The 25,588-nt window shown below is 37.9% G+C and overlaps 2 protein-coding genes across 2 annotated transcripts; one reads left to right on the top strand and one right to left on the bottom strand.

Moving 5' to 3' along the window:
- The first annotated feature begins 408 nt into the window (after positions 1-408).
- LOC114316772 (FLUCTUATING-LIGHT-ACCLIMATION protein 1, chloroplastic-like) lies at positions 409-16,174 on the top strand. The gene is made up of 6 exons (XM_082874332.1): positions 409-1,012; positions 1,113-1,215; positions 13,736-13,791; positions 15,099-15,245; positions 15,588-15,701; positions 15,833-16,174. Exons 1-6 carry the CDS (start codon positions 668-670, stop codon positions 15,902-15,904), a joined length of 837 nt encoding a protein of 278 aa, XP_082730458.1. The 5' UTR covers positions 409-667; the 3' UTR covers positions 15,905-16,174.
- On the bottom strand, positions 16,141-24,718 carry LOC114307093 (putative glucan 1,3-beta-glucosidase A). Its single transcript, XM_028252452.2, has 8 exons — positions 24,476-24,718; positions 24,139-24,258; positions 23,858-24,052; positions 21,879-22,037; positions 20,577-20,746; positions 19,706-19,861; positions 17,424-17,776; positions 16,141-16,493 (listed from the first exon to the last, which is right to left on the bottom strand). Exons 1-8 carry the CDS (start codon positions 24,659-24,661, stop codon positions 16,312-16,314), a joined length of 1,521 nt encoding a protein of 506 aa, XP_028108253.2. The 5' UTR covers positions 24,662-24,718; the 3' UTR covers positions 16,141-16,311.
- Between the last annotated feature and the right edge of the window lie 870 nt (positions 24,719-25,588).

The following is a 25,588-nucleotide window of genomic DNA, read 5'->3' as shown; positions in this document are numbered from 1 at the left end:
AAACCAAATAATGATTTTTTTTCAAAAAGAGTTTTCAAATTACTTTTTGAAAAAAAATTTCAAAAAAACCAAACCAAACAAAATGATTGTCATTCAAAAAAAATGTTGATAAGTTATTGTATTATGTTTAAAATTTGTAAAAATTTAAACCGTCAGACCAATTCGCTTTCATTTGTCAATACACATCCATCAATCCGTCAAACGGATGTGAATTGATTTTTTTATATCTATCAACCTAACAGGTAAATGATGAATTAAAAATTTTTCAACTGCAATCGAATCGCAAACACCCTTACCAACTTATGCTATGTATGTACTAACCCTATGATAAGGTAGCATATAACAGTAGGTGGATGAGTTTTATGTACATATAAATTTATACATGTATATTTGGTCACATACATGATACATAAGGGACCATTTATACATGTGTATATATTGATGTCATATACTTGGTGATTAAGATTAGTACGGAGAAATGGGAAGGAAGGAAGGTGGAGGTGGAAGGTAGAAGGTGTGAGGATTTTGCAGGAGGCAAACGCTTAGACTGAAAGGGGAAAGATTCACGCATACATAGGCTGAATATCAATGAGGGAAAAACAAAACCCTAGAAAAAACAACCAAGAAGAAGAAGAAGAAGGTATTAGCAATTCAATCAATAATAATAATGGCGAAGAAGAAGACGATGACGACGATGTTTATGGCTATGGCGTCACTATTAGTTTTGCTGATGATCTCTACCTTCCATGTCGATTCAGTTTTGGGGGGCGAGATGGGAGGTTACGCCAGGAGTTCTTCTTCAAGATCAATCCATGATACAATAACTGTCTATAGTCGCCAATCCTATTGTACTAGTATACCAAGAACAACTCATCAGAAACTGAATTCATCATCACCATCGACCGATTCCAAATCCGAACGAAACGCAATTATGATTGCGTTCTTTGCTGTTCTGTTTATTGTTGTCATGATATTTAGCTCGCAAAGCAAGGATTCTGTGCTCATGGTTCAGGTTCTTCATTAATTGATTTCTCTTCTCACAAAAACACATATTTATTTATGTATATGTGTGTTTAATCGCTTAATTTCAATTGTTTGATTATTTGACTTAGGTTGCTTTTGACGGTGCTACTGATCAAATTGAAAGAGATCTTGACTTGATTTCAATGGTTTCTGACACTCCGACTGCTCTCGGCTTACACTTGATGTTATCAAGTGTGTTCTTCTCCTTCTTCTTCTGTCTTTGGGTTTATTTTAAAATTTTGGGTGTCTATAACTAGGGCTAAAACTAAATGACAACTGATTATTCTTTTAAAAGAGGAAAAAAAGAAAAAAAAACACTTATAAAAATCAATTTTTTTTATGGTTTTTAAGATTGTATAGTCAACTCTGATCTAAAAGTGAAGAAATTTGACATGGTTTTTTTTCTTTAAAGTTAATTAAAGACGAAAATAGGCCATACAACTCCCAAAGGAATGGGTAGTGTACGGGAAAGAAATATACCTTCTCGTATAATCCTGTTGACCAAGTTTGCGCTCCTTCGTACGATGTCGCCTTATCTCCTGAAAACACAAACGTGAGCTAGCCGGCAGGTGTGTGCCGGAAACCTATCTGATGCCTAAGTCAGAAAACTTGACAAATAGACAAAGCTCTGTGAATTCAGAAAGCAAAGTTGTGTGTTACCTCCACCAAGGTGATGTTTGTGAGCTTTTATAGGTTTCGAGTGACACAATCCTAGTAGGACTTCTATTCCTCCATGCAGAGTCCTCCTAGGATTCATACTCCTGAAAGATAATGCTTATCCTTCAACACCCCCCTCACTGCTTAAACCAAGTGAGATGGTTTTTACCATGGCCGAACTACCATATGACCGAAATAAAACTGGCTATGCTGAGCCACAGAGTAGGCCGAACTATCCTTAGCACGATTTTTCCTTTTACTCCTTCTTATCTCGGTTCTCTCCTGTTCAACCCATGGTGTATTTAGATCGAGCTACCGAGTAGCAAGGTTTTGACCGTTCTAACCACAATACATCATGACCGGACTACCTTTGAGACCGGCCTAACTCCAAGTTGCTTCCGGACCGGAGTAACTTTACAATTCTTGGGCCGGAGTAACTTTATCTCTCTTGGGCCGAAGTAACTTTTCAGCCTTATTACCCAGTCCTTCGTACTTTGGGCCATAAAGTCCATCTCATAGCTCGGCCCAATTTTCACTAAAATTACCCTCTCAATTGCCCCTTAATTCCATCTGCATAGCATGATAGGGATTATCTGTTCATCAGCCGAGCTATAGTCCCCAAACCTTCCAGCCGAGCTACAACCATTTAGCTTATCCTGCTACGCTAAACTTAAACCGAGCCGCTCTCATCCGGTCACAACGTCTTTTCAATCACCAAAAATTGAATCGCTTCCTTTTTCGTATACACGTGGCACGTTCCCATTCGCAGAAGGCAGCTGTCAACGCCGTCTTCGTATTTCGCAATTTTGAACAGTCCCGTCCAAATTTTGGGCTTTCTAACAAAAACTACCCCTGAGGCCAGGTCTCTCTACTTTTTCCATTCACCTTCTTCTTTCTCTTCGAGTTCTTCATTTTTCTCCAATTTTTGCAACTGTGAAGTTTGCTTCGCGTGGGCCTTCTTTACTGTTGCTGCTTCCATCTAGGTCTTCTTCAATCTGGTAAGCAAGCCTATCCTTCTTGTTCTGTTTTGCTTTCGTATCTGTATATTTTGTTTTGTGTGCTTTTTGCAAACACTTTTTCTATCTTGCTTTGCTCTGTACTTCTATGAAAAAAAAACTTTAACTGTAGAACACATGAGCATATGATTCATCCTGTAGGAAACTAGCTTTTGATCCATAATCATGATGCAACCGAACTAGGATACTGTTTATGCTATATATGTAGATCACTTCAGATAATAACCGAACTAGAACTCGTAGAAATAACAGTAGTTTCAGTAAGTTACCAACTCCTGAATCACTCTAGCCGAGATAAGCTCACCGAACGAAGTTTGAACCCATTAAACTAGGAACCTCGGTCTTCAACCGAGCTAAGCCTTTGGGGCTAAGCCAGCTTTCCTAGTTTCTGAACCAAACTCAGAAAGCTGGCCCTAGAGGCTCAACCGAAGTAACAAAACTCATAGTTCAACCGATTTAGGCCTTCGGGGCTAAACCAGCTTTCTTAGGTTTTAGACCGAACTCAGAAAGCTGCCCCTAGACGATGAACCAGTCTAACAAAATTGTTTCCAAAGCAAGTATGCCGAGATGCTTGCCAAGGTCTGGCCAATAAAAACCCTGGTCAAACCGAGCTACCAAGCATTTTGCCGAACCGAGATAGAACCTGTCCACAAAACCGAAGTAGGGCTCTTTTACCTTGCTTTTAATTTGTAGCACGGTCCAATGATCTGTGCTTAACCCCTTTGTTTTCTACTTTGCAGACTTAGGTTGCCCAGGCACTCCTCCGTGCGCTCAACCGAGCTACTGAGCACAACTTTTGCACCGATATAAATTATTCATAATTTATACCATAAATGGGGAAGTATAGGTATCTAGTAGACACTCCAGGCGGCCTAGCCGAATTCAGAAAGGACTATAATATACCCGATGACGTCCACCTGTCTTTAGCCGAAAAAGATGTCATTCTTTGGGATAATCAAGGCTTTGTCCCCTTTACCCTCTTGTCAATTATTGAAACCGGACTACGATTTCTAGTCCAACCTTTAATCTGCGAGTTTCTTAGGCAAACTAGATTATACCCTACCCAACTATCCACCAATTCATACAGCATCATTATGGGAATAGCCGAACTGAACCGCCAAGCCGAACTAAACCTTGGCCTGGCCGAAATCTTCCACCAATACTCCATTGGTTCAAAAGAAAATGGGTGGGTCTACTATTTGAGAATACGTCGTCGTCGAGAGAAGATAATAAAACATACACCGGATAAAGACTTAAACGACGACGACTTTTTCTGGGTGTCTGGGAACTTTGAGGATCATCAAGCCCAGATTCCTGGCCGACCTATAAACTGGAAGAAAGGAGAACCCGGTATACTTACTTCGGTTTTCTTGCTTGCTTTATTATATCTCGGTTTGTTAATCTCTCAGCCGGACTAACAGTTGTCTTCTTACGCAGATTCTGCCTACCTTCACTCTTTATACAGCTACCCAAACCTAGCCACTTTACGCGCCGCACTACGGTATCCAGAACGTAGTTGGGCCAAATTGCTGAAGTTCGAGCCGACCTACAGATATAGTGGTCGCCGAAAAGCCAGAGTGACTGATTTTCTTCTTGAGGACGCCCCAGAGCCAGACCCAACTTTACCACAAATCAGACTAATTCCACTAACTGCTGAAGAGGAGATGGCCAAAAAGAACAGAGTAAGGGCCCTCTTGACCAAGACCAACAGGGCCGAGGTACCACCAGCAAGTCAAACCCAAGAAGCGGTGGTGGCGCTTCTTACGTAACAACCGTCCTCATCCCACCGAACCAAGCGCGCCCGGACTACAGAAACTGAACAACGCTCGGTTGATGAAGACGAGACTGTTCTTCCACCGAGCCCGCCACCGAGCCCCCAACCGGAGCCTTCTGACCGAACTACCAGCAGCTGGGCACCAAAACTAACCTTCAACGATCGAGATATCCAAGATTCTGATTCGGTTGTTGCTGAAAAGGATCACCAGTTGGCCTTCGACCTGGCCAAGAGTGTGTGCCTCCCTAAAGATATGGAGTACCACCAAAAGTAACTGAACACTGAACTGAAAGCCATTCGGTCTTCAACAAAATCGATGATCCTGGTAAGTAGCTCCGTTTTTCTGTGTAGTTTGTTCAACTTTTACTTTGGCTAAAGGGAAGTCTTTGTTTTGTCAGGCCATTCAGAAGAACAATATCGCACATAAAAAAGTGCTAGAGCTCAGGAAAATGACGAGGCAGGCCATGGCTGAAGCCGAGGCAAAGACAGCCGAACTTGAGAATGCCAAGAAGCGAATAGCCGAGCTACAGTTTGAGAACGGTCGCTTGACCGGACTTGTTAGCTCGACTGAAGCTGAAAAACAAAAAATTGCAATAACGGTGAAGGATAAATATTTGCGCGAGTTGGTCAAACTCGAAGGCAAAAAAGACGCCGAAATAGCGAATCTGAAGAAGAAGATCAGTGATGCCAATGCCCAAGGTTTTAAAGAAGCGGAGGGTCTCTACATTCCGCAATGCGAGGGGGCGAAAGACTTGTTCTTCAAGTGTGGCTGGAGGAATGCTGTGGAATAGCTCGGCGGTGGGCCTGAAACCGAGGTCTACAATGCTCCACAGTACTGCATTCCGGCCTCACTTGCGGAATATGCTGCTTCGGTCCAAGAAATTTTTTTGCAGGATTCAGATGATTTAGACGATGAGAACGAACAAACTGTTATTCCGGTAGTCAACGCGCAAGTTAACGATCAATCAGCTCGGTTGGAGACAACGGTGGAAGACCTGACTGTTGAGCCATCGACTGATATCGTTCTGCTAGTTGCTACCGAGACGGATGTTCCATCTGCAACCGGAGTTCTAGTTGACGTTGATGCCGAAATTGAAGATCTTTTCTCTTGATTTTGTACTTTTTCTCTTTTTGCTACTTCTTTACTCTGGTAACCGGGCTACGGCCCCTCCTGTGTATTTGCTTTCTGATGAATGAAAATCTTCATTAACTCTTACTTCGGTTGATGTGTATGTTTGTACTTGTAATGATTTCTCCACGATCTTTTATATTTTTATCTGTTATCTCGGTTTAAGCTGGTTAAACTATGCTTACCAGCCAACCACTCCTTAGCCGACATAATTACTTCGGCTGAGGAGTACTAAGAGTTGGTTTAATCTAGCCAACCACGCTTCGGCCATACCCTTACTTCGGCTGAAGAATACAAAGAGTTGGTTTAATCTAGCCAACCAATCTTCGGCCATACCCTTACTTCGGCTGAAGAGTACAAAGAGTTGGTTTAATCCAGCCAACCAATCTTCGGCCATACCCTTACTTCGGCTGAAGAGTACAAAGAGTTGGTTTAGTCCAGCCAACCACTCTTCAGCCATACCCTTACTTCGGCTGAAGAGTATAAAGAGTTGGTTTAGTCCAGCCAACCACTCTTCAGCCATACCCTTATTTCGGCTGAAGAGTATAAAGAGTTGGTTTAGTCCAGCCAACCTCTAAGTTGGTTTTTTCAGCCAACTTAGAAAAATGTTTGGTTATTCTGACCAAACGTTCTGCAGCCTGGATCCTTATCCTGGGCTTAGGAAGGGTGTTGGTTTATTCCAACCAACCTCTAAGTTAGTTTTTTCAGCCAACTTAGAATAAAATGTTTGGTTATTTCGGCCAAACGTCCTGCAGCCTGGATCCTTATCCTGGGCTTAGGAGGGGTGTTGGTTTATTCCAGCCAACCTCTAAGTTAGTTTTTCCAGCTAACTTAGAATAATGTTTGGTTATTCCGACCAAACGTCCTGCAGCCTGGATCCTTATCCTGGGCTTAGGAGGGGTGTTGGTTTATTCCAGCCAACCTCTAAGTTAGCTTTTCCAGCTACCTTAGAAAAAATGTTCGTAATGTACCTAAACTTTACTAAAGCTAACTTTTACAGAGAACAACTTATGCTGAAAAGAATCGATTGTTTTATTGAAGAAAAAGAAATTACACATGTTTGAAAAGAAAAAAGCTAAAAATAAAATAACTTGAGATTGGCCGTGTTCCATGGCCTAGGGATTGCTTTGCCGTCCTTGTCTTCTAAGTGGTATGCCCCTTTGCCTGCTAACCCAACCACTTTGTAAGGACTTTCCCAGTTTGGCCCTAACTTGCCATCTCCTGGTATCAAGGTGTTTCCCATCACTTTGCGCAGTACCCAATCTCCGATCTTGAATTGTCTTGGATGCACCGTTTTGTTGTATTTTCTGATCAACTCTTGTTGGTATGAGGCAATGTGAACCAGTGCTCTTTCTCTTCTTTCTTCCGCAAGGTCGAGTTCCAATGCTATGGCTTCTCCATTCAAGTCTGGATCAAAATTTTCGCTTCGAATTGTGGGGAGACCAACTTCCAGTGGGATTACTGTTTCCATTCCGTAGGCTAAGGAGAATGGTGTCTCTCCTGTTGATCGCCGAGGTGTGGTGCGATAAGCCCATAAAACATGAGGGAGTTCATCCGCCCACTTGCCTTTTGCTTTTTCTAACCTTTTCTTCAGTCCATCCAAGACGACTTTATTTGATGCTTTTGCTTGGCCATTTGCTTGAGGATATGCCGGTGTAGAATTGTAGAACTCTATCTTGTACTCTTCACAAAAGCCTCTGAAAATTCTGCCGTCGAACTGAGTGCCATTGTCTGAGATTAGGGCTTTTGGTATGCCAAACCGAGTGATGATATTTTGCCAAACGAACTTCTTCACATCTTTTTCTTTGATTGATGCCAATGCTTCTGCTTCCACCCACTTTGTGAAGTAGTCTGTTGCTGCGAGAAAGAACTTCCTGTTGCCGGGTGCTGTTGGAAGTGGTCCTACTATGTCCAAGCCCCACATTGCGAAAGGCCATGGGCTAGTCAATAGTAGGAGTTCTCTAGCTGGTTGATGTATTTGGTGTGCGAATTTCTGGCATTTCTCGCACTTCTTCACATATTTCTCTGAGTCTGCTTGCATGTATGGCCACTAGTATCCTTGTGAAATGGCCCTGTAAGCTAGCGATCTTCCTCCTTGATGGCTTCTGCACACCTCTTCGTGTATTTCGTACAAGAATGCTTCCACTTTGCTGGGGTGGACACACTTTAGATAGGGTCCTGAGAACGACTTCTTGTATAATGCCAAAGATGGGGAGAGCCAAAATCGCTGCGACTTTGCTCTTATTCTGTTGGCTTCTTTTTTCTTTTCTGGTAAGATGCCGTCTTTTAAGAATAGGGTGATGGGGTCCATCCAAGAGGGGCCGAGCTCTGCGCAACATACCTCTTCTACTTCGGGGTCTTCAATGCTTGGTCTAGGTAGGTAGTCGATCAGTAGTGGATAAGGTATGGAGGTATCTGCCATTGAAGCGAGGCCTGCTAGTTCGTCTGCTCTGCTGTTTTCCTCCCTGCCGATTTGTTCTATCCTTACTACATCAAACTTCTTGATCTCTGTTCTGACCAATTCTTGGTACTTGGCCATCCTATCATCCTTTGCTTCATAGTCACCAGAAATTTGGTTTACCACCAACTATGAGTTGCTGTAGACCATTAGTTCGGTAGCCATCATGTAATATGCTGATTTGAGTCCTGCGAGAAGTGCTTCATACTCCGCTTCATTGTTTGATGCTGGGAAGCCAAGGTTGATTGCTTACTCTACAACCAGTCCGTCTGGTGAGATGAAGACTATGCCGAGTCCTGCACCATGTCGGTTGGATGCTCCATCTACAAAGAGCTTCCACATCTCTTCAACGAACAATTTCCAGCAAGTGGAGGGGTCAGATGATGTTGTGGGGTCAAGAATGGTGTTTTCTTCAAGGTCCATGCTTGCTGTCTGCCCCTCGCTATTTGAGTGTTCCAAGTCTTTTTTTGTTGGAGAGCCTTGGTTTGGTGTAGCTTCTGCCTTGCTGTCTTTAGTCTGGTCTGCCTTGGAGTCTGACTGAGTACCTTCTACTAGGGGTTGCGCTATTCCGGCGTCAACTTCTATCCCTAATTCGGAGGTGTCAGCTAGGTCGACTGGGCAGATATGATGATTTTCAGGAGTAAACTCTGCGACGAAGTCTGCCAAAGATTGGGCTTTTATTACGGTCCTGGGTTGGAACTTGATGTCGAATTGTCCCAACTCTACTACCCACTTCAAAATTCGCCCAGAAAAGTTCGCCCTCTCAAACAAAGCTTTTAGTGGGAAAGCTGTGAGGACGACTACGGTGTGGGCGTGAAAGTAGTGTGCCAATTTTCTGGAGGCCATCATCAAGGCTAATGCCAGTTTTTTCAGTGGCAAATACCTTGTTTCGGCTCCCAGCAATGTCTTGCTGACATAATAGATGGGCAAGTGTTGGATTCCTTCTGCACGAACCAGCACTGCGCTAACTGCGTGCTGAGAGACTGCCAGGTACAAAAAGAGTTCTTTACCAGGTACTGGGGTAACAAGCAGTGGTGGGGAAGACAGACATTCCTTCAGGCTTTCCAGAGCTTGGTCGCATTCTTCATCCCACTCAAACTTGGCCTTTAAGGCATGAAAAAATGGTCGTAGTCTGTCTGACGACCGGCTGATAAATCGGTTGAGTGCAGTCGCCATGCCGGTGAGATGCTGTACTTCTTTTACTGAGTTTGGTCTCTCCAAATCTTGGATTGCTTTGATCTGAGAGGGGTCTGCTTCTATACTTTGGTCGGTCACAAGGAAGCCCAGGAATTTGCCAGATCCTACTCCGAATGCACATTTGGACGCATTGAGGCGTAATTTGTGCTTCTTCAGGATCTCAAACATTTCGCCTAGGTGCTTAAGATGGTCATTCTCATCCTTGCTCTTGACCACCATGTCGTCGATGTAAGCCTCCATTGTTTTGCCTAACAATGGTTCAAACATCTTGGTGACCATCCGTTGGAATGTCGCCCCTGCGTTCTTTAGGCCAAAGGGCATGACCTTGTAACAGTATAGTCCTCTTGGAGTCGTAAAGGACGTGACCTCCTGGTCTGGTTCATGCATGGCGATTTGGTGGTAGCCTCTGTATGCATCTAGGAAGCTAAGTCAGTTGTGCCCCCCCGTTAGGTCCACCAGTTGATCTATACGTGGTAGAGGAAAGCTGCCTTTTGGGCATGCCTTGTTGATTGTTTTGTAGTCGACGCAGACACGCCATTTGCCATTCTTCTTTGGCACTACGATCGTGTTGGAGATCCATTTCGGGTAGTGCACCTCTCTAATTGCTCCTGCCTCCAGCAGGTTACCTACTTCTTCCGCCACTATTTCGGCATGGTGGAGTGCCGATCTGCGTGTTCGTTGGATGATTGGTCTGGCGGATGGGTGGACATTAAGTTGGTGACTGATGAAGTTTGGATCAATGCTTGGCATGTCGTAGGGCATCTAGGCGAACACTTCGTTGTTAGAGGTCAAGAATTCCAAGACCTCTAATCTCTCAATGCTGGACAACGACGAACCGAGCAAGAAGAACTTATCCGGGTTCTTTTCATCTATTTTTACCTCCACCAAGTCCTCCACTGCTTTCTGATCAGCCTCTTTGCCGACATCCGCGAATAGTTCATTGCTTTCAGGTTCTTCCACCGAATGAACGTATCCTTTGGCAGCGAGGCTGCCATTCACCGTGGCAAAACATTGCTTTGACATGATCTGATCCCCATAGACTTCTTCAATTACTCCAGTGTCGTTGGGAAACCGCATTACTTGGTGGTAAGATGATGCCACTGATCGCATGGCATGCAGCCATGTTCTGCCCAAGATGATGTTGTAGGGGACCTTCAATACCCAGAACTCCACTTGTTTTGTTACGCTTCCTGCTCTGACTGGAAGAATTATCTTACCGACGGGCCATTCTGGCATAGAGTTGAATCCAATTAGGGGTGATACAGCAGGCGCCAAGTCTTTGTCTTGTAGCTTCAGTTGTTTAAAGGTTTCGTAGTACATGATTTCACATGAACTACCCTGGTCAATCAGAATCCGCTTGACGTCAAAATCCTTGACTCGGAGAGTGACGACCAGGGCATCATTGTGAGGGCAATATATCCGTTCTAAGTCTTTGTCTGAGAAAGACATGACGTTTGTTGCCTCTGTCTTCCCCTTCTTGGTGGCAGGTTGGGCACTTAGCACCTCTCTTAAATGTTCAGCCTTTTTGATTGACCCTCTGAGCTCGCATACACGCTCAGGTTCAAAGACTCCATGTATCACATTGATAACGCCTTGAGGTGGGGCGTCGACTGGCATCCCGTTGGGGTTATTGTGATCCTGGAGGGCTGGTTGCGTCCCTCCTTCAATGTACTTGTCCAAGTGGCTTGCTGCCACCAACTCTTCCAGGTGTTGTCTCAATGGTGTGCAATTCTCAGTGCGGTGTCCTTTTTCTTTATGAAAGGTGCACCGTGATCTTTCGTCATAGTCCTTCTGTGCTTCCCCTAGCTTGGCTGGCCACTTGACGAAAGGCTTATCTCTTATTTCGCTCAGAATACGATATATCGGTTTCTTGAACACCGTGGTTATGGCAGTGCGGATTCTCAACCATCTTTTATCCGGGTCTTCTCCGTTATCTCGTCTGCCACGTCTGTTTCTGTTCTGACGATCTACTGCATTGACCTTTGCTGAGGTTTTCTTTTCTGGTACTGCGGTCGCACCAGATTTTGCTTTGGCACGTGCGCCATCCTCTTCGACCCTGATGTGCTGATGCACTCTTTCCATCAGGGCTTCCATAGTGAGGGGTGGCGTCATAGTGATCGAGTCCCTTAGTTTGTTCCCAACTGGAAGGCCTCTTTTATACTGTGCAATGGCGAGATTGGTGGGGCAGTCCCCAATCTGATTGAATGTCTCCCAGTAGCGACTGTTGTAGGATCTTAGGGTCTCTTTATCGCCCATGTCAATGGAGAGTAGCTGGTCGATCTCCACCGGGGTTTTAGTGTTTGTTCGGAACCTTGTCACGAAGGCTTCTGCCAATTGCGCCCAAGAGGCTATGCTGCCTTCTGGAAGTTTCTCGAACCAAGTCAAGCCTAGGTCGCCAAGACTTGATGGGAAGAATATGCACATTAAGGCCTCGTTTCGCCTGTATACAGCCATGACTTGGCGAAAGTGGCTCAAGTGTGAGTAGGGATCCGTCTTCCCTTCATATGTAGTGAATTTTGGCTGAAGAAAGCCTGATGGTAGGGGCGCGTTTTCAATCGCCGGAACAAACGGTGAAGTCTGCAGCCTTGCTAATGCCTTGTCCGTTGGTTCGTAGGCAGGGCACGGTATTGGCATTCCAACCTCGACGCTTCCATACGTCCGAGGAGCCAACCGCTGTAAGGCAGAAATTCTGTGTGGATCCCGTGCCCTAGCATCCTCCTTACATCGTGCTTTTTCTTCGAGCACGGTTCGTAAGTCGGATGATCTGGGTAACTCCGTTTGTCTGGATCTGGTTTGATGCGAATGTGAGGGCCAATATATGCTTCCTTCAGTGTATGACCTTTCAGATCTCGTCCTCTCAGGCCTGGAGTGACGAGTTCTGGAAGACCAAGATTGAGTATCGCCTGTCCTGAGGCTTCTGCTCTCTCCTTGCGAGGGTGTGGTATTCCTACTACGATTTTCTGAGTGGCGAGGGGGCGTCTTGTTTTTGCGCCCCTCTCCTGTCGCCACTTCTTTTTTCTTCATCTGGCGTTTCAAGGCCTCCATGTCCGCCGCCATCTTTCTTATCAATTCGTCTTGTTCCTTCACGCGATCTTCCAGAGCTTGAGGATCAATCCTCCGTCTTTGCCTATCAGGACTTTGCGAGTGAGAGTGACGGGGGTTGTTAGTCCGCCTCCCCCTAGCATCCCTCCTGGAGTTATGTCGTTGGGGCTCCAAGTCCGCCATGGGAGGGACAGAAGGTAATCCTTCACGCCTTGCGCCTCCATCTGGAGTTAGCACGTCGACGGCGGACTGCGGCAATTCTTCAATGTGTGCCATTGTTTGAAAAGAGGAGAAGCTTGATCAAGAGGTTTTGTTCTGTCTGTTTTTCCCACAGACGGCGCCAATTGTACGGGAAAGAAATATACTTTCTCGTATAATCCTATTGACCAAGTTTGCGCTCCTTCGTATGATGTCGCCTTATCTCCTGAAAACACAAACGTGAGCTAGCCGGCGGGTGTGTGCCGGAAACCTCTCCGATGCCTAAGTCAGAAAACTTGACAAATAGACAAAGCTCTGTGAATTCAGAAAGCAAAGTTGTGTGTTACCTCCTCCAAGGTGATGTTTGTGAGCTTTTATAGGTTTCGAGTGGCACAATCCTAGTAGGACTTCTATTCCTCCATGCAGAGTCCTCCTAGGATTCATACTCCTGAAAGATAATGCTTATCCTTCAACACCTCCCTCACTGCTTAAACCAAGTGAGATGGTTTTTACCATGGCCGAACTACCATATGACCGAAATAAAACTGGCTATGCTGAGCCACAGAGTAGGCCGAACTATCCTTAGTACGGTTTTTCCTTTTACTCCTCCTTATCTCGGTTCTCTCCTGTTCAACCCATGGTGTATTTAGATCGAGCTACCGAGTAGCAAGGTTTTGACCGTTCTAACCACAATACATCATGACCGGACTACCTCTGAGATCGGCCTAACTCCAAGTTGCTTCCGGACTGGAGTAACTTTACAATTCTTGGGCCGGAGTAACTTTATCTCTCTTGGGCCGGAGTAACTTATCGGCCTTGTTACCCAGTCCTTCGTACTTTGGGCCATAAAGTCCATCTCATAGCTCGGCCCAATTTTCACCAAAATTACCCTCTCAGGTAGGTTGTTCACAAAAAAACTTGACGAATTTAAGAATGTCCTCAAAGTTGACGAATTCAAATGAGCTTTAATGGAGTTGAGCTTGAGTAGCTTAATTCTTTTTTTAATTTTTATTTTATTTTATTTTATATGGTGATGAACTTCAAAATGCGGGGAAATCTTATTTACATAACGAGTCAATCTTAAATGAACTTTTAATAAACTAAACACGAGCCGAACTAGTTTGATTTGTTCATAGTCCTCTCTATAACATGGTCTGATTTAGGTATGATTTGTGTTGTTACTTGGCATCTTTTATATATTCTTACATTTTGTCCTGATTAGTTTAAATCTCTGACTGCAGAAACTGTTTCTCGCGTATACCGTTATCCAGAGTCTTGTTTCTCTGCCTACTCAAATGTAAATGATTTTTTCCCCCTCTTTCTCCTTTGTTTCTTTTGTTATGCACATTTACTTGTTTTGTTAGAGCAATTGCTATTTCGAAGTTAATTTTTTGTGCCTGTGGTCAAAATACATTGCTTCATCAAAACAAACTTGTGACAAATTGTATTTGAGTCATCTTTCCCGTGAAAACCTCTTTTATATGTTTTGGATAATCTTTACTGTCATAGAAAATTTTTTTTTCCCCTCTTTATCTTTGTTTAGCTTATACAAGCCCATTTCAGATTTCTTGTTGTGTTTGGTGTTCCTTGGTTAATTTTTAGCTTTTCTGTGGCTTATTATGCATTTTCATTTTGTTTTATGATTTCATGCACATTTTGTACATTGTAATCTTTTTCTAGTACTGCTTAACATGTGTAATACGACTGTCATGTGGTACGTCCTGGTTTTGCAAATGGTGGAACGTTCAGATTGGTTTGATTTGCAGTTTTAAGGCGTCTGTTATGGTTCTAAACCAAACCGACCCATGATATATTTGTTTATCAATTTTTAATATTTCTGCAGTGAAAACATTATACTAGCAAGATTTGAAAACCTGTCTTGGTTGTGGAATTGAGTAATTTAACCAACTCAACTATGTTACTTGCTGTTAGTTTGTTTTCTATAATAAAATATAGGGCAAAATTTACTTTACTTTCTTGTGGTATGGCTTGGTAGTAGCACTTTACCTCCCAGTCTTTTAAAAATAACACTGCATTTGTCACTGTTCATTTGCATCAAATGCTATTTTGGGGTCATTCTCTTCTGCATGCTTGCCACTATTGTTACCATTTGGATTCATTCTATATACATTATATATCAAAGTTCACAATGATATTACTTAATTCAAATATTACATCTCTCTCTCTCAATCATTAAGTATTGATTTTTTCTTTTTTTTTTTTATTATCCCTTTTCTCCTATACAAAATATCAAATCAAATTTAATTGTCTCTAAAATATTGGTTGTATTTAGCGACCATAAAATCTGTAACATAAGACTTGTTTGAAGGATTTGGAGTTCTCTCCTAGTCTCTTTGCCCCTGTTTCTCTATGGCCAAATGTTGGTTTGGTGGTTCATTTATGTGTGTGTATGTGGTGAATAATTGTTATGTGATTGATCTCGTTGATTGTTTTATTGAGTTTCATTTTGCATATTTTTATCACTAGGAGAATGGCTATCTTTTCTTTTTTATAAATTGCTTGGGATTGTTGGTTCATATTGGAATTGCGGATTACTTGTATGTTTCGGTAACATGATGTTTACTTGGTACTCTTTCGATTCAGGTAAACATGAAGCGGCCATGGAAGGAAATCTTTGATCGAACATATGAGGAGGAGCGGAAGAAAGTAAATACCTTTGTCGGAGTAAACGATTTCAGGGAAGGAATTAGATGCAAGACAGCTACCTGTCCTAATAAAAAATATGTCATTGTAACTTTTTTCTTAGACTGGTTTCCTAAAACTTTATTTGGAGTTCTTTTTGTGATTATTGAAATTTCATGTTAATTCCTCATTGAAATTTCACCTTCATTCTGTAAAAATCCTAAATGAAAGACTATACCATGAAAAAACTATATTCAGCTAGAGAGAAGGTGAGGGTATGATATTGGCAATGATATTGTGGGGGAGTTGTTGGAGGAGGGAAATTAATCGCTACAGTATACATTTTTTGGCAACCATAAGAATTTACAAAATGCCTATTCCTTTTCAGTTTTGAAATTTTTGTAGAAAAGAGAGATCAAAAGTGATAGTCATGCTTGTTTTGTATTGTAGATGACAATTTTGGTTGCTGCTTCTGCAAGACGTGAGCTGCCTACCATCAACTGCTATTCAGACCTTGATAAAGCTTTGCAAATTCTGACATCTATTGATCATAAGTCTATTGAGGTAAAACTAATGGGCATAAAATATTTTAAGCTCTGCTTTCTTTTCTTTTTCTTTTGTTTTCCTTTTAATATTAATCATATGTTTTATGATTTGAGCTTTATTTGTATTTATTTATTAATTAATGTATGTAGGCAGTGAAGGTCTTGTGGACTTCTCAAGACGACATTGAAGACTTCCCATCTTTGAAACATGTAAAGAACTGATACTAAAATTTCGCAAATGTCTATGTGAAGTTGCAAGGGACAATTATTTGAATGATATTTAGTGAGAGAATATGCTTTTCAAGTTTTAGTTTCGTCAACATATAGTGATGAAATGAAGATTAGTTTTAAGCGATAACGAAGTGGCAACACATGGAAAATAAAAAAGAAAGCTAAGATAGTGAATTGGGACAGAAGATCCCGCGCAAATAAGAATTTATCGACGTTGTTTTAGAAAATTTGTGAAATATATATTTTTCTTTATTGATTTCACTAATTATAAATAGCTGATTGGTCATTTTAGTTTAGCAAACGACCAATATTATTTTTTTAAAAAAGAACCCTACATTTATTTTATTTTATATTTTGAGTGGGGTTAAAATACTGAGAATAACAAGCAGTACTAAATTTTAAAGTTTGATATAACCATTCTGGATCATCCATTGAAGACTCCAATGCTTGTTGACATTCTTGAGAGTCCAATAAGCCCAACCGAAGCTGGCCCGCCCATACACTTGCAATTGGGCTTCAGCAAACTTTCGGTAATCCTCTTTTGTGGCCCCATTCACCCGCCATTCTGCAGCCCATTCCCCTGCAAATTTAATTTCAAACAAAAGGTCCAATCATTTTCTAGTAAATGAAAAGAGCAAACAAGTTCTATTTACATAAACTGGTAACATTTACGAAAATTTTTACAGTTTATTTTTAGTAAAGGTGAACATAAAACATATTTGGTACATATGTTTTATAACTTTTTTTTAAAACAAGTGAAGGGGGGTGGCTTAAAATACTTTTTTTTAAAACAAGTGAAGGGGGTGGCTTAAAATGATTGACTACGGTTAGAAATGATAGTTGAAAGTGATTGTCAATTATTGGAAGTGCACCCTTTTAAGGGTGTTCTTGTCCGTTGGAGGGTGTTGGTGATGGCTATGAATGGTTGCCAACAATCGGATACGGTAACCGGCCACCTAAGGTGGTGACTGACAACCAAAGTAAAAGGAGGTGATTACTAGGTAGTTGTTGAAGGAGGTCACTGAGGATGGTGGCAAGAGATAGGCATGGGAGTGGCCAAATGTGGTGGTTGGTAGTGGTGATGAGCGATGCTTGGTAGCTAGAAGGGATGGGAGAAGGATGACGTAATTGGAGCGGCCAAATGTGGTGGTGACTAGCCTTGCTTAGTAGCTAGAAGGGATGGGAGAAGGATGACGAAATGAAAGTTATTTTATTTTATTGTGTAAAATAAATGAAATAAACTTTTTTACAATTAGAAGAGGTAATAAAGAATTTATAAAATGTTTATAAGTTTTTGAAAATGAAAATAGATATTAAACAAGTTTTTCTTTATAATTTATAATTTTTTTTATAAATATAAATAAATAAATATCCCATAAACATAAAGCATTATCAAACATGCTAGCAGAATTTTTTTTTTTTTAAAAAAAAAAAATTGCATTAGAGCTGCATGAGTTTGATTGCCAAATATAGTAACTGAAATGATACAAAAGAACATTTGGAACATTACCAACAAAAGTGAGAGGCCCATTTGATGTAGTAACCCGATTCAAATCAGCTGCTCGGTTGGTGTTGATGAAGTTGATGTTTTGTTGGACAGTCATGTCCTTAAAAACATCAGAGAAGAGGTTGTAATAATGTACATCAATTACTGTTCTCTCTAAACCACTAGCAAGAGGAAATAGTTCTTTAGGATCAACTTGTCCTAACCGGTTTGACATAACCACATAAGCTGTTTTGGAGTGCTTTCGAACAGTTTCATAACCAGCTTTATAGTACTTGATTATACTATCTAGTGATGCTCCAGGTGCTAACGGCTCATTGATCAGCTCAACAGCATAAAGGCTTGGGTTGTTAGTATACCTATAAAATCATATAACAATCAAAAAATAATAATTTGTGTGAATTTGATTGGAGTTGATTTAACAATTATTTGTATTAGTTTTAGTCAATTTAATTTTATTAAAAGAGATATTAGTAGATTTTGGATCATGTTGTTTGGGCTTGTGTGGTCCATCACGGATCTCATCTCGATAATTCAAACTATTTATTTTTAAACCACAACGTGTAGATCATCGACTAAAACATTAAGTTGATCCGACAACAATAACTACATTATTTTATGACATATACAAGTGAAAAAAATAAATGATAAATATTATTTGAAAATTAGATAAGACAAATACAATAAAGTAACGTAGTTACGGTTGTCGAATTGACTTTTTTTTATTTTTTTTTATATATGAATGATTTACATGTCGTGATTTAAAAAATAAAAAATTTTAATTATTAAAATGAAACCTGTGATAAGATTCACGAGACCAAACAACATGGTCTAGTCCAAGGTGAATTGAAGAGAATCTGATTCTTATATTAGAAGTGTAAGTAGATTGTATTTTTTTTAAACTTCAAATGTGAGTTTTGCCCATTTTTTTTTTTCTTGGGTGCGTGCGCCTGTATGTAAGTTCAATTGTTGTAGCAACTCTAATCATTGCTATATATCGGGGGTGTTTGGGAAAATGAGTGTGAGGCTAAAATAGCCTCAAACTAAAAAAAAGTCTAAGTCCTTAAACTAACACTTTATATTAAAATAATAATAATAGATAGCTGAAACCGTGGACAGTGTAGGCACAGCCTACACTGTCACATTGACAAGTTCTGCCATCCCTTGATGAATGACGATTTTACCCTTTTACATCAAATTTGAGAAAATGTGATCTTAGAGACAAATTTGTCATTTTAACTTCAAAAATCATTTCAACACATTTTATAATACAACAACTTAAATAAAAATCAATCTCATCTTCCCAAACACAAAAACTAAAATAGCCTACTAAAATAGTCAAAAAATCAAAAAGCTTCTAAAATAGTTACTTGTCAAACACCCATATCATGTGATGTTAAAATTTGACACAATGAACGTTAAATATATATATATATATATATATATATTACATTCTAGCATTGTGTTAAATTAGACTTCTTTTTTTTTTAAAGTTAGCTAATAGTTTACCCATTAAAAATAAGTTTACAAAAAAATTAATTTATTTGACATATTCTTAAAATTATTATTTTTTTAAAAAATCTTTTTTAGAATGGTTAAAGTGTCTTTTTAGGTAACAAATAGGTTTGTCAAACAAGTTAAATTTTTTTTTTTTAACAAAATAATTTTTGTAAACCAATAATTTTGTTTTTAAAGGAAACCCTTATTCAACCATGGACTTCTTAAAATTTATTATGTTGTCCCAAAAAAATACTATGTCATGTATTTTTTTATATAAGTAGAAATTACATTTTTTAACTTATAGTTTGACTCAAATTTTAATATGATATTTATTTCAATTTAAACAATGTAACCCTAAACTTTTATACGTGTACTCCTCATGTGAGTGACATGTGCTAAAAATAATTTATTTTATCTAATTTAAATGGAATGACTAAATTGAAAAATGAAAGTTGAAATTTATTGTGAATATTGTTTAAATTGAAATAATGAAAAATAAAGTGAAATTTGAGTCAAACTAAATTCAATAAACTAATAAAATTAAAACAACAACCACTATATTATGAGCATTTTTTTTTTCAAAAAATACTAACTATCAAATTTTATTTAATTTAAAGTTTGAATTAAGCTAATAAATTGAAGTTTTTAAAATATTAATTATTGGATTACAAAATTTTTAATTAAGATTTTAATTTAAAAAGGTTGCGAATACATATGATTAGGTACACATGATCTTATCGTATGATCGAAATTGGATCATGCTAAAACATGTGATTGTATGTTTGTACCTGGCAGTTAAGAAGTCTATAACATTAACTGTCTGTTGTATATTTTGGTTAGATAATCCCCATTCTTGAAATCCATCTCTGGGAGAACTATGCTCAAAACCATTTTGAGAACCTGGTGCAGCATGTAGGTCAATGATAACCTTAATGTCATATTTTCTGCAAGCAAAGTAACACCAAGTTATTAAACATATTTATGTTTATTTTTTGTGAAAACGGAAAAAATAGCATGTTCAGCACAAACATGTCTTCAAAAACTTGTATTGAAAAAAAGTGAGGAGGTTGGTGGCAATCAGAGGTGAATTTTGATGGGAGGCGATTACTAGTAGCCAGAGGCGAGTGGTGGCCTAAGAAGGCTAGGGGAATGAGACAATAATGAAAATTTGTTTTCAAAATAAGTGATTTTTTCGAACCAAAAATGATTTTGTCAATTGAATTAAGATTTTTTTTAATAAAATAATTTTTTTTAGTCAATAAATTGACTTTTAAGCCACAATCATTTGGCAACAGACTATTTTAGTAACTTTTTTACTTTTTATGAAAAGATGTATATATATTAGAGAGACTAATATGATAACTGTGACTTTTTGACTTTTTGGTTAAAATATTTAGTTCCCAAACGAGTTGTTTGAGTTTAGTGAGGAATGCAAGTATTTGAGTGAGAAATCTATTTGAGCTATGAATCTAAGCATTTTAGGTTTGATTCTTTGTTTGAATTTAATAATTTTCACTACACATATAGCCTTATTGATACACATAATTTATCAATAACTATGTGTATCCAGGATTTACTTTGCAGATATTGTGTGATGTAGTCCCATTTTGAGGAGATTCGTCACTAAAAAAATAAAAATAAAACAAAAAAAGTACATACCTAGACCATAGGAAGGCATTGTCCAAGGCTTGCAAGGATCCCCCAACATAAGGGTGTGGAGGTTTTGGATCACTGGCAATCCACCACCCTACTGGAATTCTCACTGCATTTATTCCATTCTTTGATATGAACTTGAAGTCTTCTTCCACTATGAATGTGCTCCAATGCTCCTGAAATCCATTCAATCTAATCCATCAATTTTTCTTTTCATATAAAATATAAATTTTGAATTCGTTCATTTGTATACGGATCAGTTCCAAAAATAATTATGGCTTCTTTGGCTGTGATTTGATTTCTTCTTTTTTGTTTTTCATATTTTTCAAAAGAAAATAATGAAAAGTTTAAAGGGGGAAAAAAAAAAAAAACCAATCACAATGTTTAGTTTCATTTTTCTAAAAACAGTTTTTAGAAAATTATACTTTCTTATTTTTCGTATTTTTTGTTTTTACTGAATTTTTTAAATATTTTATGCAATTTTTTTACTTTTTAGACACACCTAACATAAATATACCTAAAAAGTAAAAAAATTGTAAAAAAAATCTTTTAAAAATTCACTAAATACCAAAAATACAAAAAAATACAAGAATTCAGCATATTTTTTTTTATATTTTTATGTATTTCTTAATTTTTTAAAATATTTTTTCACATTTTTTTTTTTTACTTTTTAGATATATCTAAGTAAGGTACATCTAAAAAAGTAAAAAAATGTTTAAAATTTTAAAAATATTCACTAAAAACAAAAAACACAAGAACCAAAAAACTCAATTTTCAAAAAACTTAATCCAGAAAACTCAAACCAAACATTTTCACTTAGTGAGAAAGCAATTTTTTGACTTTCCGTAAAAGTTGAGCTGTTTGTGAAAAAGAAAAAAGAAAATTTGTGTGTTTTTGGAAAATGAAAAATGAAAAAACAACCAAACAGACTCTTATTTTCAATAATAAACACTTGTTAATTGCATTTTAATCCTCATTCACAGCTCATGATATTCAATGTTAATTCTATGTTAATATAGACATGGTTTGAATTCTCTCTATTTCTTGCAAGAAACAGACATATCCATCTCAAAGGTTGCGATAACAACACATCATCAAAATCCTACTTTTAACTGTCAACAAATTGCCATGCCATTATGAGTTTTAGTGGGTTTAATGTAAAGAATTATTAGGATTAGGATTACTGTACAATCCTTAGTCATGAAATAAAAATCTCTCAACTACATGAACCTGAACCTGTGATATCCTTCAGTCAAATTCAATCAATTAGGAAAAATGAATGACTTGTAACTCGGTAGAGCATCTTACCCTCATAACTTGCGGTGCCTTGAGTGGACCATAGCCATTTGTTACTTGAAACTCGCCTTGCAATCTCCCGCTTATTGTCATGATAAAAACAGATGGATCGCTATCTCCCCAGCCACCATCTCCCTTTGAATCAGCTGTCACAAGTTCCTTTGTTTTCACCTACAAATTCATAATGTGAGAGAGTTTATATTTTGCATTTCTAATGCTTATACATTGCATTAATATATTCAAAAAAGTGTTTCAGAATTTGAGAATATGAAAGATTCATTTGGATCTAACAGAGTTAATCAAAACTATTATGTTTCATCAGTAGATAAAATATTCAAATTTTACTATAGGTAAAACTCCTCTTTCTCATATTACAGCATTAACAGTTCGTTTGGATTGGGTGAAATTGGAAGAAAAGAAAAATAAAATACATATCTCTTTCATATCACTTGTTTATTTTTTATAATTGTTTGTTTAGATCAGTTTGCGTACACTTTAACTAAATTGAATGACTAAAAATGAGATAAATGAAGTGAAATGAGAAAAATGGAGAGAAACTCAATCTTATAACCTTGAATCTCTCTAAAAGTGGAGATGTTAGGAGAAGAAAAATATAAAAAGAAAAAGAAAAAAGAAAGAAAAAAAACTAGTCACTACTTTTTTTATAATACCATAAATGTCCTTTTAGATATCAAAGAAATATAAAAAATAAAATACTAACACCTATAAAAATGTTGTTTTGGTAATATAATATTAAATATATATATATATATATATATATATATATATTTTTGTCTTGTATGTAATTTAACCAAACAAAATAAGAGAAATAATTATATTATCTTTTCTTATTATCTTTTCTCTCCTATTTATCCAAAGAAAAGTAAGAAAAATGATAATTTTTTCTCTTATTTTCTCTTTTCTTCTAACTTATACAATCACCACTTGAGCCACGGTTTAGTTTGACGAACTAGTTAGAGAATAGAGTGTCTAATTAGTGTCGCGTAGCCGTGTGATACACTATCTATGTTGTACTTCCGACAAATGTGAAATACATTTTAAAAATACGAGTCTTTGTATCTTAACCATACCATTGGTAAAAAAAATTCAATCTAGATCTTTTAAAATAATTTTTCGTAGAGTAATTTTGTAGTACTTTTTTTGAATAGTTGGGTTAATTCTATAAAAGTTAAGGGTACAATAATATTGATAATCACTTTTAAAAAAAATATCAACCGTACAAAAAATACTCTAAGATTGATTTAGGAAAAATCACTATAAGCTTTGGACTCATAAATTTTACTTCATCATTCATAGTACTACATAGACAATGTAATAATATGATAATATGAAACTATTTAATAATTATTCAAGAATGACACCGATGTGTTTTATGATTTATTTCTTGTTAAGAGTCTACACAAACAATAGCTATTTAATAATTATTGGTTGAGAGACTCCCCCGACCACTAGGTGGTGGGCATGTGCGATGTATATAGCCATGTGACCATTTAAATTTAAAACAGAAAAAGCAAAAACCAAAAAACAAAGTCATAGCTTGGAATTTGAGTTGATTTTTTAATTTTTTAAATATTTTGATCTGGAATTAAAAAAGTCTTGATTGAGATGATTTTTTAATTTTTTTAACTTTTATCAGAAAAAAAATAAAATAATTATAATTTGAATATGACATTTTATTTTATTAATTTTTTAACATATTTTACCTTTTTATGTCTAAAATAAAAAATAAAAAAAAAACACCCATGCCACACATAGCCAAAAGTGATCAAAGTGCCATTAAACGGCACACCACCACTAAAAATTCTCTAACCCATCTTATGATTTTTGTCTCCCAAGACAACATAAACATCAATTCCCCCTACAAAATATACCTTGTTAAAAATGAATGGCATGCTTTAAAAAGATAAACGTTAATCTTTGAAAACAACAAACAAATAAAACAAAAACAAAAAACAAAGAGGGGAATTAACCTGTAAGAAGAACCCATTGGGTGCCTTGATGCGAACGCGGCTCAAGTCACCAGAATTCCTAACAATCTGAAACGTTTCTGATGACGTGCTCGCGACGGCAACCACATCAATCCCATTTCCAGTTGCGTGATTTAGTCCCATAAACTGTTTGTTGAACACTCTAAACTGAAAGGTCGTCTCATTGATCCTCCACAACTTCACAAAAACAAAAACAGATAAACACAGTTGTTTTTGATGATCAGAGTATATAATAAAACAATTAATTTTAATTGGGTTTTTACTTTGAATGTTTCCCAGCCTGAAGCAGAGGTCCTGTTGGCAACTATGATTGTTCCTCCACCCTGTTCGGCGCAAAGGTATTTTCCCACTGTTACTGATTTGAATTGCAGCTCAGTTCCATCCTAGTGAAATTTCACAGTCAGTTTCAAAAGTTGAGAAAAATGAATAATAATACATCAATAACATCAAAGATTATCATAATCAAACTATGGTTGTGTTTAATTTACAAAAAACAAAAGAAAAATGAATGGAAAAGTGGATAAAAATAAAAACTAATTTTTTGTCAACCCAGCATAGGTTGAAGATTAGAGAATATGTAATAAGTATATGTTTACAAACCAAGAAATCTTTGTTGGGGATGCCATCAAAGAGAGATGGTTTGATCCATCCCTCTGTAACTAGCCAACCTCCCAGATTCACTGCTCTGATTTTGAAGTTGGGAGTAACTCTCCCATTTGAAAGAGAGAGCATATAACAAAGAAAGAAACAAATGCTAAGCAGTTGTCTTGTTGAACTTGTTGCCATTTGATCCTTCTCAAATACCTCTCTCTCTCTCTCTGTTGATGGGTCTCACAGGCTGTACACTCACGCGTATATATAGGGGGGGGGGGGGGGGGGCGACTTTTTTTATAATGAATTCTTTTTAATAAAAAAGTATATATTTTGGAATGTGTATTGTATGCTTTAATTATGATATTTGTAATATTTGTTTATGATCTATTGTAATATTAATTATGACTCATTATATGTTGGTTATCACCTATTGTAATTATTATTTTAATTATAATTAAAAAGATATTTGATTATATCTTATATAATATTTAATTATTAATCATTAATTTATTTAGTTATAACAAAAAATTATTTAGTTATGAATGTCACAAATATCATAATTTACCTACCATGGCCCTTTATAGCAAACCACTATGAAGTTGATATGCCATGGGCACAGTAGGCGCAGTGCACGGACTTTTTGGCAAAGATATTCAATCAAAAGAGGGCATGAAATCAGATTCTCCGAGCGAGACGTGAAAAATCCGAGTCCACCAGACCACTGCACGTGCGGCTCACCACTGCAAGAGCGGCCCACCTAGGGACGCGTGCACGGACTTTTTGGTCTATTTTGCTCCGAATAAAAGACAGAAAATCAGTCAGAGTTAGGGTTCGAAAATTGAATACAGAAAAGAGGGAGGCTAGGGTTCCAAAGGGGGAGACACTACCAAAGCTTGGAAAACACTTCCATGGGAGCTTCTTCTTCATCTTCTTCCTCTTTCCACTCTTCCATGAGTGGCTAGTCGTCTTTTCTAAGGTTTTGATGAAACCCTAGCCATGTAATGGAATTTTTCACGAGCTTTCATTGTAACTTGGTTTGAATGAATGTATGGATGTTTTAGAAGTTTATAAATAATTGTTTCGTTCTTCTCTTCAAGCATTTTACTCTCTGTGATTGTT

This window comes from Camellia sinensis, chromosome 6 (assembly GCF_055761805.1).
Source record: "Camellia sinensis isolate YWXY chromosome 6, ASM5576180v1, whole genome shotgun sequence".
Lineage (NCBI taxonomy): Eukaryota > Viridiplantae > Streptophyta > Magnoliopsida > Ericales > Theaceae > Camellia > Camellia sinensis.
This window is presented reverse-complemented; position numbering and strand designations above follow the sequence as displayed.

What these genes read in the sequence shown, in the direction of transcription:
- LOC114316772 (XM_082874332.1), top strand. Translation starts at nt 668, where the DNA reads ATGGCGAAGAAGAAGACGATGACGACGATGTTTATGGCTATGGCGTCA. An exon ending in ATTCTGTGCTCATGGTTCAG is followed by an intron (nt 1,013 to 1,112) that starts GTTCTTCATTAA and finishes TATTTGACTTAG; the next exon opens with GTTGCTTTTGACGGTGCTAC. An exon ending in CTTACACTTGATGTTATCAA is followed by an intron (nt 1,216 to 13,735) that starts GTGTGTTCTTCT and finishes CTCTGACTGCAG; the next exon opens with AAACTGTTTCTCGCGTATAC.
- LOC114307093 (XM_028252452.2), bottom strand. Translation starts at nt 24,661, where the DNA reads ATGGCAACAAGTTCAACAAGACAACTGCTTAGCATTTGTTTCTTTCTT. An exon ending in TCCCCAACAAAGATTTCTTG is followed by an intron (nt 24,259 to 24,475) that starts GTTTGTAAACAT and finishes AAATTTCACTAG; the next exon opens with GATGGAACTGAGCTGCAATT. An exon ending in AGGCACCGCAAGTTATGAGG is followed by an intron (nt 20,747 to 21,878) that starts GTAAGATGCTCT and finishes AATGGATTTCAG; the next exon opens with GAGCATTGGAGCACATTCAT.